We start from the raw sequence: 18,210 nt of genomic DNA on the forward strand, positions 1-18,210 counted from the left end.
ATATCTGTATGCATGTATGTATTTTTATATGTATGCATATACTTAGCACATATCGAGATTTATATATGAATGTATAATATTATTTGTTTATTTTCATTTTTTCAATTTTGTTTGATGGATTTGATTTCTTCCTTTTTAGAATGCATATCATAGATTATAACTGTCTGTATATGGTATGTATTATGTATATTCTAGGGATGTATTTATTTATTTTGCCATTATATTCTCCGGTATCGTATATTACATAATGAATACCTGAACATTTGTTGCCCTTATGGATGCCCTATTCTATCATGGCGGCTTTGGTACTGTGCGCATCCTCTGTGACCGGGGTGGCGCCCGTCGTCGCGTGGCCGGCTTGCGGCGTCGCAGGCGGCGCTTTGGCGCCTCGCTGTGACGTTGCCGCGGGTCATGTGCCGGGGGTGCCTTTACTCTGGTCACGGGAGATGCGCCAATCTTAGTATCCTTATCCACCTTTTTGCCCATACTTTTGCCCAGCACCTTCATGGCGATCGCTGTGCTTGTGCGCATCCTCTGTGTCCTGGGTGGGCGGGCCCTGTCACGTGGCCCGCTTGTGACGTTGCTGGCGGCGCTCTGGCGCCTCTATGTGACGTTGCCGCGGGTCATGCGCCGGGGACGCTAGCGCTGCAGCGACGGGGGATGCGCCGTTCTTAGTACAGCGATTGGATTAAATTTTAATGGTCAACATATAAAAGGCTGATAATATAGCCACCCCATATCACTCCCTGAGGAAGCAACGTGCCGCGAAACGCGCGTTGGAGTGCGGGGTCGAGGCCTGGATATATTATGAGCACGGGTAAGGATAACCACAAATATAATGCACCTTCTAAATTCTATTTGATTTTATAGAAATTAATCTACAGAGGAGTTAGGTGTTAGACCTTATTTAGCCACTATTATTGCTATCAGCATCTTGCACATTGCACTTTATTATTTATTATATATAGTTTTTTGCTACTTGATAGTGGCTCCTTACCGTGTCTCATATATACATATTGAGCAAAATAAAGGACATAACATCATTGTACTATAGATATATTACTATCAACTGTCCTTGTATCAAATGAATATTTATATATGTATCCTTGTGCCTCCTCCGATTGTTTGTATTATTGTTTGTTAGTGTCTTTATATTTAATAAAATATTATGGTTTTATCATATTTATATTTATTTCTTTGTGTGATTAGTTCATCTCTCAAGTAGTTTGTTTTGGTTATATGTTTATGTGTCTACTTGAAATAAGTAAAAGAGAAAAATTGGGTTAAAAACTCTTCTCCTTGGTCTTTGTGGTAAATTGTATCTTGTTTTCCAGGAGTAACCCTTTCCACTATGGATTATAAAAGTCGGGACACTAACTGGCTCTCACAGATATCTACAATTTTTGGGGACAATCCAGATAAGAATATGGTTGTTAATGATAATACTGATGTTTTAATGACAGACAGACGGCAGTTAAGGGATCTTTTTTTCAAACGCACCAAAACTTGGTGGAACAGCAAAACTCTTGAACAGTATTTACAACGGAAATTTATACCAAGAGGGCTGCGTGTGCAGATATTCCCCTCATTTATAATTGATGATGTGGGGATAAAAAATAGATGGGAGGAGGCATGCAATAACTGTTCCAGAACTTTTTTGGAGCTTTTAATTTCCCTCGATCAGAAAAAAATGGAAGTAATAGAGGGACAGATACGGATTATTCAGGAGAGACTTAAAGATAAGATGACAACAGTGGAAATGACTGTATTTGAGGAGGAATTGAATAGAGACTACATTAAATGGGAAGAGGATCTTAAGAAAACCAAAACCCAGAAATTTCAGAGGGATCAAGCTGATTACCAGCAGAATATCGTTTATAGATGGAGAAAGAACGAAAATATTATTCGTACGAATTCCATCACTTCAGTTTCGAGTAGCTCCACACATATATCAACTGAGTCGAATGCATCAGCTAACTCACGGCGATATAATACTCGCCAAAGGACAAATGGGCGGAATTATAATAAGTACCAGGAGCCACCACAGAGTAACAGTCTAAAGGTAATCAACTTATCGGATATTGTTTTGTCACCAGCTCAAATCTCAGTCCTTTCTTTGGGTTTGACTTTTTGCCCCACGTCCAATTTTGATGCCTTTGTAGCAATTAAGGATGTTTTTTTGTTCGCACGAAAACTTCTTTTAAAGAAGTTTCATGAAGGTAAAAACTGCTCTAATACACTTTTCTCAACAGAGGCAGAAATGGAAGCGCTTCGCGCATTAGAAGAACTACTTCTTGAGCAACAAGAGCAAGCACCAAGTAAGTTTCCGGATTTTATTAGAAAAAAGTCAACAAATTTTCCACCCATCTCTTTGAACTCTTCTGTGGAGATATTTGTCAGGATGGTATGTAATGAATTGTATCAACTTAAGATACACCGACCATGTGATAATCTAACAGTGATACAAAGACAAGCACTAAACGAACTAAAGAATATGAAACAGGTCATCTTTAAACCGGCCGATAAAGGCGGTAATGTGGTGGTCTGGCCAGTACAACTTTATGAAAAGGAAGCATTCAAACAACTCAATAAAGTTGAGTGTTATCAGAGAGTAGCTTCAGACCCCACTGCCGCCTTTCAAAGACAGCTGTTCAGTATTCTGGACAATGCATTAGAGGGAGGCCTTATCACTAAAAGTATTTGGGAGGGCTTACGTATTAACCATCCTGTAATTCCAACGATATACTTTCTACCTAAGGTGCACAAGGATGTGTCCAACCCACCCGGCAGACCTATAGTATCAGGGTGTGGTGGACTGAATGAACCAGTCTGTAAATTCTTGGATTACTATTTAAAGCCTTGCGTAGAGGAACTACCCTCCTATGTAAGGGACTCTGCAGATGTTCTTCAGAGACTACAAGGGATTACATTGGAACCAGACATGTTTCTCATCACTGGGGATGTAGAGTCTCTTTATACTTGCATAAATCATGAACAGGGAATCTCCGCAGCAAAATTCTTCTTGTCAAATAAAGGTATCGATGGTGAACTACTAGGTCTGTTATTGGAATTGTTGGAGCATGCATTGACCCATAATTATTTCACGTTCAAGGACAGATATTATGTACAACAACGGGGTGTGGCTATGGGGGCGGCCTTTGCGCCCTCATATGCCAACCTCTTTATGGGCCAATGGGAACGTGAACACATGTTGCCATATCTGAATGACGTTCAAGGTCCTTCTGTAGTGAGCTGGATGCGCTTCATCGATGACCTGCTGTTTATTTGGCAGGGGGAGAGGAAAGAATTGGATAAATTCCTCATGCATTTGAATAATAATGACTGGAATGTAAAGTTGACCTTTAATGTCACCACTGATAAGATGGACTTCTTGGATTTACAGTTAACGGTAGACCAGATGGGTTGTATTCATAGTACAATCTTCCGGAAGGAAACTAGTACTAACTCTGTGTTGCATGCGAAATCAGCACATCCGAGACATACTATTAGGGCGATTCCGAAGGGCCAGTTTATTCGTGCCAAGAGAATTTGTGATACTGACAAAGAATTTGAGGCACAAGCCCGTGATATGACCAGCAGATTTTTGGACCGAGGGTACAAATTTGAAGATATTAACAGAGGCTATCAGCAAGCCAAGGAATTGGATCGAAATCTGTTATTGCAGAATAAAGCAATAAAAAAAGAGGACTCCCGATTGCGGATAATTACGAATTACCATGGGAGGTGGAATGATATGAACAGTATATTCGATCAATTCTGGCCAATTCTTAAACAGGATCCAAGTCTTGCAAAGTTGGTAGAGGATCGGCCACTGGTTGTGGCAAGGAGAAGCAAAACAATTGGTGAAACCATCACACACAGTCATTATGTAGCACCTAAATCTAGCTTTATTTTTGACTCAAGGGGACCCAAGTGGGGATCACGTGCCTGTGGCACATGCAATGCTTGTAAATATATGGTCAAGACAGAAACATTTAGTAATTCTACTAAAACACGGGATTTTAAAATTGTACATCCGATTAATTGCAGAACTATGTCTGTTATATATTATTTGACCTGCCCATGTGGGCTTATTTATGTGGGACTCACGTCAAGACAACTTCGGGTGCGGATATTGGAACATATAAGAGACATCAGATCCGCCAGACTTTTGAACTCAGAAAACCCGCAGAAGGAGGACCTTGTAAAATTGAAAACATTACCAGCGCATTATCGAGAATTCCATCCTTTTGGTCCGATTGAGCTTCAAGTAAGAGGCATCGACGTAGTTCATTTGGGTATCCGTGGGGGTAACATCATGAAAAGATTAGCCCAAAGGGAGTGTCGCTGGATCACAAATTTGAGAACAGTAAAACCATATGGCCTCAATGACCAGTGGGGCTTTTCCAGTTTTTTGTAATAATTTTTTGCCTTTTTTGCCTCTGATCTCTTCGCTGTCGTCTGCATGTTTTTAAACCTATTTTGTTTTTAATTTGCTGTTTTTAATCATAAATTGTCCTGTTTGTATATATTTTCTTTATATGGGGTGGCAATTATTGCCTGATTACTATATGGAATTCAAATTGTTGATATTAGTTATGGCCATGATGGTAACTACTATTGTTTTTGTATTATTTTTAGAACTGTGATAGATTTGTAATGTACGGATTCATACCGGGATGAGTTGGCAAAAAGAGAGAACTGACAAAAGCGTTCCTGGAGGAAATCGTGGATTCTAGCACAAATAACGCACATTTTTGCACAAATATTTTTATATTTTTATTTTTGTTTTCACTGCATATTTGTCATATTTGTGACATGTATGTGTTTTTTTGTTTGTTATAAAAATTTCTCACGGGATGTTATAACATTGGTGGAAAAAGAGTTATATATATTTATCGCACATATTAACTTTATGTTTTTGTGTTATATTTTATTATATATCTGTATGCATGTATGTATTTTTATATGTATGCATATACTTAGCACATATCGAGATTTATATATGAATGTATAATATTATTTGTTTATTTTCATTTTTTCAATTTTGTTTGATGGATTTGATTTCTTCCTTTTTAGAATGCATATCATAGATTATAACTGTCTGTATATGGTATGTATTATGTATATTCTAGGGATGTATTTATTTATTTTGCCATTATATTCTCCGGTATCGTATATTACATAATGAATACCTGAACATTTGTTGCCCTTATGGATGCCCTATTCTATCATGGCGGCTTTGGTACTGTGCGCATCCTCTGTGACCGGGGTGGCGCCCGTCGTCGCGTGGCCGGCTTGCGGCGTCGCAGGCGGCGCTTTGGCGCCTCGCTGTGACGTTGCCGCGGGTCATGTGCCGGGGGTGCCTTTACTCTGGTCACGGGAGATGCGCCAATCTTAGTATCCTTATCCACCTTTTTGCCCATACTTTTGCCCAGCACCTTCATGGCGATCGCTGTGCTTGTGCGCATCCTCTGTGTCCTGGGTGGGCGGGCCCTGTCACGTGGCCCGCTTGTGACGTTGCTGGCGGCGCTCTGGCGCCTCTATGTGACGTTGCCGCGGGCCATGCGCCGGGGACGCTAGCGCTGCAGCGACGGGGGATGCGCCGTTCTTAGTACAGCGATTGGATTAAATTTTAATGGTCAACATATAAAAGGCTGATAATATAGCCACCCCATATCACTCCCTGAGGAAGCAACGTGCCGCGAAACGCGCGTTGGAGTGCGGGGTCGAGGCCTGGATATATTATGAGCACGGGTAAGGATAACCACAAATATAATGCACCTTCTAAATTCTATTTGATTTTATAGAAATTAATCTACAGAGGAGTTAGGTGTTAGACCTTATTTAGCCACTATTATTGCTATCAGCATCTTGCACATTGCACTTTATTATTTATTATATATAGTTTTTTGCTACTTGATAGTGGCTCCTTACCGTGTCTCATATATACATATTGAGCAAAATAAAGGACATAACATCATTGTACTATAGATATATTACTATCAACTGTCCTTGTATCAAATGAATATTTATATATGTATCCTTGTGCCTCCTCCGATTGTTTGTATTATTGTTTGTTAGTGTCTTTATATTTAATAAAATATTATGGTTTTATCATATTTATATTTATTTCTTTGTGTGATTAGTTCATCTCTCAAGTAGTTTGTTTTGGTTATATGTTTATGTGTCTACTTGAAATAAGTAAAAGAGAAAAATTGGGTTAAAAACTCTTCTCCTTGGTCTTTGTGGTAAATTATTTATATTATAATTGGCCATAAGAAATTTATAAAGGAAAGGGGTGGAAAAAAACAAACTTGTAGACGCTGCACAAAACTATCCCATAGGACCAGATCTTTTACGTCTTGATTCCATCTATCGGCTTAAACCATCTTCCAATTATTGTCTGGTTTAAAACCAAGACTCAAGCGATTTTTACCCCCGAGGAAAGGCTCCCCCTCCGAGCAAGCACTTGCCTTAAAAAGGCAAATGAGACGTATCCCCCAGCACACGTATGCCGGGATCAAGGGGAATGCAGAGTGATCTAAAAAAACGCTATCATATGTTGTTTCAGGTGGCAAAAAATTTCCAGTTATCTGTCGGCAAATGTAATCTCTCCAAACGACCTAAGCAACTCGCTAGATCCACAGGAGTTATGGAGAGGCTCGGTGGAGGTCGGCGAGCAGAAGGTAAGGCGCTGAGTACTGGGGTATATAGGATGGATGGTTTTCTCCTTATTCCCCCGTTCTCGCACAGTAAGTGAAGAGTCAGACTGCCATGTAACTTGGGACAAGGATCACCACACAATGCTCGGACTGTCCGACGGCTCTCCCTACAGGAGTGTGACCGCACGTATCTCCGTGCATTTGTCACCCTCGGGTTGGGCCAGTCCGAGCACTGCATTACGATCCTCGTCCCAGTTATCTGGCCATCTGACTCTTCCCTTAGGTATATGGGAGAGAGGTACAACGGGTTGATGATCTGCTCAATTTCTCTCAATATATTCGCTACATATCCGTGGCGATCTGAAGACTTTACCAAAATGTCTTCTACTATGAATTTCCATAGATCGGGCTAGGTGCGAGGAAACGTGTGAATCAAGTTTTCCAAAGCACCAACTTATGTTACAGTATTGTAAAGTTATAGCTGCTGACATGCCGAAAGACAAAAATGAAGAAGAGAAAACCTACCTGGCAGTTAAAGGGGGTTTCCATATATATCTCAAGCTACCTGCCGCCACAGGATAGGAGAAAACCTTCTGATCACCGGGACTCCCACCGATCCTGAGAAACGGAGGCCCATGTTGACTAGAGCAGAGGTGCACACGCTCCTTTCATTGTCTATGTGACTGCTAGAGAAAGCAGAGTACAGCACACTGCTACTTCTGGCACTGCCGCAGAGACTGAGCGTGCGCTCCTCCCCTCCATTCACGACTGCTCTCTGCAGAGACCCATCCTCAGGATTCCTGGGGGTCCGAAGGATGGATAAGTGATAACTTGAAGCATTGAAAAATAACCAGAATAACTAAAGTTTCAATTTATTTATTTTCAGAACTTTGTTCAGCATGTGCAAAACTTTTATTAGGGGATTTCTCTTCCTTCTTTAAACTTTGCACATTGGACAAAATTATGTATTACAAAAAAATAAATAAAAAATTAAAGTATATTAACACCATAAGGCCCTTCCATGCCCGGTCACATCAACTTAATGATTTTTTTTTTTTTCCCCAGTTTACTTCCCAGGTGGAATTTCAGGACTTCTGTATCAGATCTCTCTGTAATGCTGGTTCACAGTCGGGTTCCCTCCAACTGAGCGATGAGCTGACAAATCAGCCCAATAAAAGTTTGACGTCCGTACTACCGGAGGTAAGCTGTGAAATTGTGCTGAATTGGAGATTAGCGGCTCACAAAAAAGGAAGGGTCTTAGGTAATGGTTTCTATGCTTGATTTCCTAACGGGCAATCCCTGCACGTGTTACAATTGTGGAACAGCTCGAGATATGCGGGGACCAAAGACACTGTTGGCACCCGAACCTGCTGGGATAACGCCTTAACCAAGCACGTTCTCTCATCACTAGTGGTTAGTAGATCCAGATCAGATGGTGACCCCTGTGGCTCTGTGGGGGGCTGTTTCTCATATGATTGAGGCTCCTATGGATTGCAGTAAGTAATAAAACCAAAAAATGTCTCCCAGAGAACTTTTTTATCACCCTTTCAGGGGTGGGGAGGGGTAATGCATAACGCACATTTTATATATTCTGTAACTGATGATCCCCCAAAGAGCAGTGGAAAAGTAATAAAACTTATAGAGATACGCTTGCTGGTGGAGGGGGGCTACAAAAACGGAAATGCAGAAAAATTGTTCACTCATTAAATGGTCGCTGTCTCTTCAACAAACTTTACATAAATTGGTTCTACAGGCAAATATTAGAAACTATGCAATATTTTAGAGAATTGTTTTTTGTTAGCCTGATTTTAAAGCTGATCCTCGATGGGAGAAAGATAAATGGCGCCTGTACATCGCCCTCTGGTAGCGACTTACACATTTATAATTTTCAGCACTAACTTTCCAAACTAACCATTTGGGCTTTTGTCTTCCCAGGTTTTTTATTACTACGGATCATCCCTGGAGTTTATACAAATGGTTTCCCTGGCAGAGCTTCCCCATTACTTCATATCAAACTGTTCCTATGAGCTGTATCCTTGTCGTATGAACCAGAGACCCAGGAGTACGTGGTGCCCCCCAGTCCGGGAGACGTGGTCTCTAGTCGCCATCATTTTCTGTTAGATATAGGTGCCCCTTCCCTATAGATTATATACACCACTCACAAAAAGTTAGGCATATATGGCTTTGGGAGAACTTTCAGGATGATCCTAATTTCCTCTCTTACTTTTCAGTTGAACTTAATGTGACGTCTCTAAACCTTTGGATGCCCGTGTCCAACTGTTGAGTGTTGCAGTACTTCTTGCAAAACCTGCTGTTCCCTAACAAGGAACTTATTGGCAAAATTAACAGGTGTTTGATCCATGAGTCGCCCAATAATCTCGTGGCTTAATTAGAATTGGTATTAAACAGTCATCCTCATCACGCTGGTCACATTTTGACATCATGAGACCTAGACGACCCCTAACAATTGATCACCACGACCTCCTCGTTGTGAGGCTTCAAGCAGGATGTTCTCAGATGGAAGTGGCCACTGAGCTCAGTGTCAGAGTTTCATCAGCAGGGCGTAACAGATATACAGAGAGACGGAAAGAGTCACAGGAACGGCTAAGACGTGGACGTCTTTCGGCCACATCCCACACGGATGACCGATTCATTGTGAACAATGTACTTGGGGACCGGATGATGAATGTAACAACTCCAGGCGCACGTAAGAGAGGCACGTCAGTCCATTCAAAACCATTTACGTCAGCATGGTCTGATTACGAGGCGACCAGCCACACGGCACAGGCATCATCGTCTTGCACGGGCCCGGGAGCATCTACTCTGGATGAGGGACCAGTGGGCCTCCGTGCTGTTCACTGATGAAAGGCGATTCACACCGAGCAGAAATGATGGCCGCCAACAATGTTGGAGACTTCAAGGAGAGCGCTATGCATGAACCACTGTGGTCACCAGACGAGCCTTTGGTGGTGGTACAGTGTAGTCAGGTGTGTCTAGTCAATACAGAACTGCCCTACACTTTGTACCTCGGCATGAACCACACAGGCCTAACTTCATCTTCATGGACGACAACACTCCAGCGCATCGAGGTCGCATCATTAGGGAACAGATGCTGGAAACTGGGGGGCCTCAAATGGAGTAGAAAACCTATGGGATCAGCTGAGACGCTGTGCAGAGGCTCCTAACTCCGTACCCCAGAACCTCAATAACCTGAGGGCCGCCTTCAAGAAGAGTGGGAAGCCATGCCCCAGCAGACAATAGCTCCACTTGTGGACGGGATGAGACGTCATCGTTGTCAGCTGTAATCGATGCTCCAGACCGCAGGACAAGTTATGGAGACAATGACATTTTTTTGGGGTACACCAGCACTGTTATTGGCTTTTATTTCATTAAATTGAGATGAGGAAGTCCCCATCGCTGCTTCTACTTCAATGCCCGACTGTCATGGTAAAATATCACTGAAGTGAGTTTTTTTTACGTTTTTCCGTAAATTTCACCGAAAGCCAAATATCCCTAACTTTATGTGAGCAGTGTATGAGGGTCGCTGTGGCTGATAAATCTACATAGTTCTAGAAATCCCCTCCCTGTATTAAGTCTCCAGTCTCTTTATTGGTGACTCCATGATCATCAGTAATAAACATGGCCGACACCTTGATTTTTAAGCGGTTGGTTAAGATGATAAACATAATGCCGGTGTTGCAGCACCGCTTCTTCATGTCGAGCTGCTTCAGTCAGGTCTCTGATTCCCTCCGCAGTCAGTCCCTGACCCCAGTGCTGTGGATTTATCGGGGGTGTAACTGGTCTATTATTTTACACCATTTCTTCCTCCACATAGACCCAGTATTTCTAATCTGAAGATTTTTGGTATTGCTGTGAAATCTTGTAGTCTTCACTGGGGGGCACAGCAGCCTCCGGCGGTCCGTTATGTTTCTTTACCGTAATTCAGATGTTTGACGAGAAATTCTCTTAAAGGAAAATCCAAGCTGATGTTGGGTCAACTGTGCTCCCTAAATGACAAGGTACTGTATCCGGAGGGGTCCGGTAGGTAAAGGCCAGCTCTGCCGTTGGAATGAATGGGCTGCGCAGGACTAGAAAAGCACGTTTGCTTCCAATACAGCGTCACATCTGACGGCAGCCATGGCTTCCTAATCCTGCAAACACCTGTTTATTATATTGGGGCACTTTACTTTATTTTGTGCTTCTGTTAAGTTTCATGAGGATTTTATTTTTCCTCCAGTTACATATAGAGCTGCGCTTATTACATTAGCCTATTTTGCATTGATGGTACATTCAAGAAAATCAGACCAACTATTCTGATCACAGTTTGATCAGGGAGGTATATGCGATCTGATTTTCTGGAGAAAACATAATTTATTTTTTCTTCCATGGCCCAATGTTATAACATTGTGTTAAACACTTGCGTGTTCAAAATACTCCCCGCACCCCTGGATAAATGATTGAGGTACCTGGTCTGGGGTCATTTGTGGACGAGTTTCTATTGTTTTGCTATATTTTATGGCAAAAATATTATCAGATTCCCCTTTAAATGACCTCTCCCAGTATTTCCTCTTTTAATCTCCTCTTCTCCTATTTTGAATGATATTACAGATAACAGTTTTTTTTTTTTTTTGTTTTTTTTTTATCGGTGTCCGACTTATTCCTAATCTTGTATCTTGCTGTAAGACTACCGGCTGCAGCAGGATCCTCCCCCCACTGCCTTTTCTGCAATGGGACAAAAGATTAAAGGGGTTGTCCCTTTTCAACAACAAAAAAAACAAACAAAAAACTGCCTTATTCTCCCTCTCCATCCAGGTCCATCACGGAGTCTCCAGTGTCTGATATTGGCTGCAGTGCTGAAATCAAATCGTCAGCGCTGCAGCTAGTCAGTTAACTTGGCAGCTCCAAGCGGGTCTTTTCATTCACTGAGCTCAGTGATCGGTTGCAGCTCTGTCCACTTGTCTGGATGTTTGAGAGTAGACCACCCGATGAAGTGAAGCCTCCAGCCAACAATCCGCATGAGATGACCCCCTGTGTCGTTACATGCCTCTCGTTATCCTGTTACTTAGAGATGTTTGTTCCTCCCCGCAGGTCGGTGCGATATTTCTGCTCTCCTGCAATGTCTGCAGCCTTCCTCTGCCGCCTGCCCTCCAGCGCAGCTCCAAGAAATGGCGAGAATATATGTCCAGGAAGCCGAAAGAAATCAAAGGTCTGTAATTGTGAGACTATTCCCTAGAAATGTGCCTGTGATTACCTGTGAGCATACAGCGAGTGCGTGCACACCCCCAAATATTCAGTGTACAGTACGGTGGTGTGGATCTTATTCCCAAACATCCGCATGGAAAACCTGCCGCATTTCCACTATGTGTTCACACACTGCATACTTGGCACGGATTTTACACTTGGGTGTCTAAACTAAAATACACATTTTTCTGAGTGTTGTCCAAAGGTAAAACACAAGAAGATGATGCGCACTCACGGGTCCAGTACTAAATGTCCTTTATTGAAACATGGAGACAAAAATCCGCGGGGAAGATAGGAGAACGTGCAAAAGAAAGGACAACAGCTGTTTCGCGCGGCTGCGCTTCTACAGGTCCTAATGACGGATGGACATGGGGGGGTGGGATATATAATGAATCCACACCTGGTATCCTCCCCCTTTCCTCCGTCATAGGTGCTGTTATACACCCATTAAACAGAAAACGTGACTATGTTAAAATTACATATAAAACAAACATTTAAAAAAATATATGCGATATGCTTTTTGACCATAAACTAGAAGAACACTTAAGAATAAACATATTAACAATAAATCTTGTCCTTTTTCGTTATTTATACTATGTTGCTGAAAATACATTTTATAAAAAAACAGACATATCAAGTCTTTCGTTCAGGCCCATTGGTCCTGTTGCGCATGTGCGCAATATCCACCTAGCTTCACATCTTAAGAGGAGCTGATTCAGATTCCCCCCTTGCTGCGGTAAGTGCATTCTTGCAATTCCTGCAAAACGGAGGGTTTGGACGTTACCTGCATGGTGTTGTCTCACGTGATTGATCAAACGGGGAACACCCTTCCCTGTACGTACTGAATTTAAATGTTCCCTTACTCGTACATAGAGGGGGCGGATTGTTTTTCCGATATAATAAAAACCGCAGGTACAGAAAATGACATAAACAACATGTGTCGTCTTACAAGAAATAAAGTCCCTGATGTTATGGGAGATAGGCCCTATTTTTATGCTGTTACCTGTTATATGTTGAGGGCAAAGATTACACTGTCCACACCTGAAATTTCCTTTAGGAATACTCCTGTCTAACCAGTTTGTGCGATCATTGGAGATACGGTTACGCACCAGCATATCTCTTATATTTCTGCCCCGCCGACTCGCAAACAGAGGTCCCTTTTCAAGTTTTTTCGTTAGGGCTTCATCTTTTCCCAAAATGTGCCAGTTCTTTCTAATAATTGATCTGATGTATGTATCCATGGGGCCAAATTTAAAACTAAATACGAACCGTTTCTCGTTGTTGTTCTTTTCTCCCCTATTATGTGTGGAGAAATCCTCTTTTTCTGCTCTTGTTAGGGCCGCATTAAGTAAGGGACGTGGGTACCCTCGTTTTTCGAAACGTTTGTACAATTCCTGTGATTGTCTCTTAAAACCCTGTTCGCTGCTATTAATTCGTTTTACTCTTAAAAATTGACTGTAAGGTAAAGCCTGTTTTGTATATAAGGGATGGGCACTATTGTAGTGCAAGAGCGCATTGGACGAAGTCGGTTTACGATAAACCTCTGTATTTAATTTCCCTTCCCTTATTGCCAATTTTACATCTAAAAATTCTAGTTGTTGATCACCGTATTGCGAAGTAAATTTCATGTTCATATTGTTAGTTTTGTTTAGAAATTCTACAAAATTTTCAAAATCATATTTGGTACCGTCCCATATTATTAGGATATCATCCACGTATCTTATGAAAAGTTTTATGTGCCCCAAAAAAGGATTAATCTCAGAGTAGACATATTTTTCCTCAAAAAACGCCAAATAGAGGTTTGCCAGGGTACATGCGACCGACGTACCCATGGCAGTCCCCTCGCATTGCGTGTACCAATGCTCATCAAATTTAAACGCGTTATGTTTGAGTACATATGTCAGACTATCACATACAAAATTGATGGTATTCGTGTCTGTAGGTGTTTGCTGTAAAATTTCTTTTATTGCAGCTACCCCTAGATTTTGAGGAATTCGGGTATACAGACTTTCTACGTCTATTGACGCTAGACTAAAGGTTTCTTGCCAAACGAAATTCCTTATGACTCGTAGTAAATGATTTGTATCCTTAATGTAAGATGGCACATCTGATAAAAGCGGACGTAATAACCAGTCCAAGTATTTGGATAATGGCTCCGTTATGGAGCCTATCCCGGATACAATTGGACGTCCTGGGGGACAATTTATCGATTTATGTACCTTCGGTACATGGTACCAATATGGTTTTTGTGGGCATTCCGGTATTAATTTCTCTGCCTGTTTTTTTGATAAAATACCCTTCTCTACGTATTCTCTGAGTAAGGTTCGGAGTTCATTTTGATATTTTATTGTAGGGTCTTTTTCAACCTTTTTATAAGTTGTAACATCCGATAAATGTCTATAAGCTTCCTTCATGTAATAGCTTTTGGTTAGTAACACAATGTTGCCCCCCTTATCTGATGCACGTACAACTGTGTCTCGCCAACCCTGTATCTCTTTGAGGGCTTCTAGTTCTACAGTTGTTAAATTGGATGGAGTGGTCTGATATATCAGAGCCTCTATGTCTTTATTTACTTGTGCCTCAAAGATATCAATAGGGTTGCCTGGAGAGACAGGTGGCATGAAGGAAGATTTGACACCGCCCGTGAAAGGCTCAGTTGGAGTACTTTGGGTATTTGTTATACCTACTGAAGGGTCCATTATACTCAATAATAATAAAGCATCATCCTGTATGCTATTTATTTGGCTGTCTGATGCCATAAAACCTAGGGGGCCCACTTTGCAAGGAACTTCTCCTGCTGGTGTGGTCCCTCCTTCTTTTTTCACATTTTGGTACATTTTATACAGATGTATCTTTCTTACTGCTTTATACAAATCAATTCTAAATTCAACAGGGTCGAAGCGTTCAGGGAGACAGAAATTAAGACCTTTTGACAAAACTGAACAATGGATCGTATTCAGCGTGTGGTCTGTCAAATTGATCACTGTGTTAGATGACATCTCTTCTATGTCGGCGTTCTCCAGGAGACTTGTTTCCTTTTCCCTTTTCTTTGCGTTTTTGATGCGATATCTTCTTCCTCCTCGTCGCGTCCTCCGCCTAAAGGGGGAGGCTGTGTTGAAACTGTTCCTATATTGTCGGTGTCAGAGACACAATCTTCATTCATGCTTGAGTCTGAATCTGTAGTTAGATAATCCTTCTTGTTGTTTTTTTTATTAGTATAGGATTTATTTTTATTGGTTTTTCTTGTAAATTTGCGATTGCCTTGTCCTGGGCCTCGTCTATTCCAATTAAATATTTTTCCAGACTCAAAATCTCCTTTGTCACGAATGAATTTGTCTCTTTTTCTTTGTTTAATTTCTGTTTGGAGATTCACTAGTTTATTGTCCAGTTTTTTTTCCAGTGCCAGCCATTGGGCCTCCGACAGTCTTGCTTTTAGTTCCTCTTTAGTTTTGCTAAGGTCTGTTTTTGTTGTTTCATAATTAATCTTATTGTGCCTTAATACCAGTTGCATGAGATCATGGGAGCATTTTAAAAGAATTGTTTCCCATTCCTTTTTAAACTGTGGATTGTCATGGAATTGTGACATGTCCTTTGTTACTCTCAAGCCTCGTGGCACTCTGCCACAATCCTGGTAAGATTTTAACGAATTATTGGTCCAAAATAAATTGACCTCTCTTTCAGCTACATTAAATAACTTGTGTTCTAAGGTTTTAGTACTTAATGAAAGCGTATCATCACGTGTGTTACATTCTGTAAAAAAATCCTCCACGTTCTCTCGCCCCGCTAGTAGTAGGGTAAAGATGAAGCCCTAACGAAAAAACTTGAAAAGGGACCTCTGTTTGCGAGTCGGCGGGGCAGAAATATAAGAGATATGCTGGTGCGTAACCGTATCTCCAATGATCGCACAAACTGGTTAGACAGGAGTATTCCTAAAGGAAATTTCAGGTGTGGACAGTGTAATCTTTGCCCTCAACATATAACAGGTAACAGCATAAAAATAGGGCCTATCTCCCATAACATCAGGGACTTTATTTCTTGTAAGACGACACATGTTGTTTATGTCATTTTCTGTACCTGCGGTTTTTATTATATCGGAAAAACAATCCGCCCCCTCTATGTACGAGTAAGGGAACATTTAAATTCAGTACGTACAGGGAAGGGTGTTCCCCGTTTGATCAATCACGTGAGACAACACCATGCAGGTAACGTCCAAACCCTCCGTTTTGCAGGAATTGCAAGAATGCACTTACCGCAGCAAGGGGGGAATCTGAATCAGCTCCTCTTAAGATGTGAAGCTAGGTGGATATTGCGCACATGCGCAACAGGACCAATGGGCCTGAACGAAAGACTTGATATGTCTGTTTTTTTATAAAATGTATTTTCAGCAACATAGTATAAATAACGAAAAAGGACAAGATTTATTGTTAATATGTTTATTCTTAAGTGTTCTTCTAGTTTATGGTCAAAAAGCATATCGCATATATTTTTTTAAATGTTTGTTTTATATGTAATTTTAACATAGTCACGTTTTCTGTTTAATGGGTGTATAACAGCACCTATGACGGAGGAAAGGGGGAGGATACCAGGTGTGGATTCATTATATATCCCACCCCCCCATGTCCATCCGTCATTAGGACCTGTAGAAGCGCAGCCGCGCGAAACAGCTGTTGTCCTTTCTTTTGCACGTTCTCCTATCTTCCCCGCGGATTTTTGTCTCCATGTTTCAATAAAGGACATTTAGTACTGGACCCGTGAGTGCGCATCATCTTCTTGTGTTTTACCTTTGGACAACTATCATTATTCCTGGATGCAGCACCTGGAGTGGCCAGAATAGGAGGCATTGGAATAACAGCATGATGGCAACAAGGCTAACACACGAGGGGTAAGTCAGCTGCAGCGGTGCTGATTTTTTCCTTTTCTTCTATTGTTTTGTGAACACATTTTTCTGATTCTATTCGTTCATTTGTGTCCAATAATTCTTTTTTTTTTTTTTCTCCATCCTTTCTCCTGACTGTGGCAGACACTCTGTGCACTGGTGTATCCGCATTTGCGAGCTGCCACTGGTCAGGAGCAGACACAAGTGCGCTGCTGAGCTTCAGCAGTGTCGGTGCGCACTTGCGATTCCGTTAATGTAGTGCTCACCCTGGGCAAGCGAGCGTCATCATTCAAGCTAAAGGGCATTGCACCCCATGGTAATTGAGGGGGCGCATCGTGCACTGATCCTTTGGCAGGCCACACACTTTCAGCTATTTTCAGAACCAAAGTAAATGGGAGAGACCCTCATCTGCGCAGCGTCGCAGCCATGTTCTAGAACTGCTATACAGAGGCACCATATTCAGCACTCTGATTTTCTGCAGCATTGATGTCTAATATTGACCAGAGGGGGAAAAAAATGACACTTTTTGCTTGCTACGTCTACACTAGTATCCCCGTCACATAACGGTGGGGGTCCGGTGAGCTGATCACTGTGGACACGCGTCCCCCCGCCCTGTGATGTGCATGAATACCCGGCCTCCACCTAGAAGGATTTGCCGACTGCTGTGAATTCTGCTCTGAATTCAGCTATTAACCACCATTATTTCTTTTCTTTCAGCTCCCGGGATTGAGCTGAAAGGGGAGTACTGCAGCTACTATTTCCTAATTCAAGGCAAAGACAATGGAGTCTGCAAGGCCACAATGCTTCACTCCGCCAGTCAGATTAATGGCGCAGCGTCTCTTGTCTTGTTACATCGAAGGCTGCAGAAAAAACCCAACACATACGAGTCAAGTAAGAACCGACTGCGTGGCCCTTGTATAGTCTGCTGGGCAGCTCAGAATTACCGACAGTCGCAAAGTGCCAGTTTCAGCAAGAAAAAGCGAAGATGAAACTTTATTTGCTGAAACGAGGAGACCTCTCTATAAAGTGAATCTGATGGGACATATGTCCCCCACGTGCCGGGTATCGGCATGTATCGCACAGAAGTCTTTTTCCAGCGCCGGTCGGTCATACACGAGAACTGAAGGATCCCAGAAGGCACCTTTTTAAGAAGCAGAAGTAAGTGAAAGTTTTTCTTTTGTCTCCCAGATTTTGGCTCGGCGACGTCTCTCCCTATTTTCCATGGTGATCACCTTATGAAGAGAGAAAAGTGTTTGGCTCAGGCTCAGACTTTAGCTGTGGATAAGTATCTCCGTAAGTACCATATTTTTAGGACTATAAGATGCACCAGACCATAAGATGCACCTAGGATTTAGAGGAGGAAATTAGAAAAACAAATTGAAGCAAAAATGTGGTCAATTCTGTACTCAATATCTCCTTTTCTGGTAT

At 41.8% G+C, this 18,210-nt stretch overlaps 1 protein-coding gene across 1 annotated transcript in view; it reads left to right on the forward strand.

Annotated features, from left to right (window-relative positions):
- The window catches only part of MTBP (MDM2 binding protein), a 50,190-nt gene that overhangs the window by 17,475 nt on the left and 14,505 nt on the right, over nt 1-18,210 (forward strand). The window contains exons 7-13 of the mRNA XM_077271155.1: nt 6,575-6,689; nt 7,731-7,865; nt 8,601-8,695; nt 10,612-10,684; nt 11,754-11,871; nt 17,500-17,673; nt 17,971-18,075. Of these exons, the coding sequence (XP_077127270.1) occupies nt 6,575-6,689; nt 7,731-7,865; nt 8,601-8,695; nt 10,612-10,684; nt 11,754-11,871; nt 17,500-17,673; nt 17,971-18,075 (815 nt within the window). The remainder of the gene's footprint in view (nt 1-6,574; nt 6,690-7,730; nt 7,866-8,600; nt 8,696-10,611; nt 10,685-11,753; nt 11,872-17,499; nt 17,674-17,970; nt 18,076-18,210) is intronic.

The sequence above is a fragment of the Ranitomeya variabilis genome, chromosome 6 (assembly GCF_051348905.1).
Source record: "Ranitomeya variabilis isolate aRanVar5 chromosome 6, aRanVar5.hap1, whole genome shotgun sequence".
NCBI lineage: Eukaryota > Metazoa > Chordata > Amphibia > Anura > Dendrobatidae > Ranitomeya > Ranitomeya variabilis.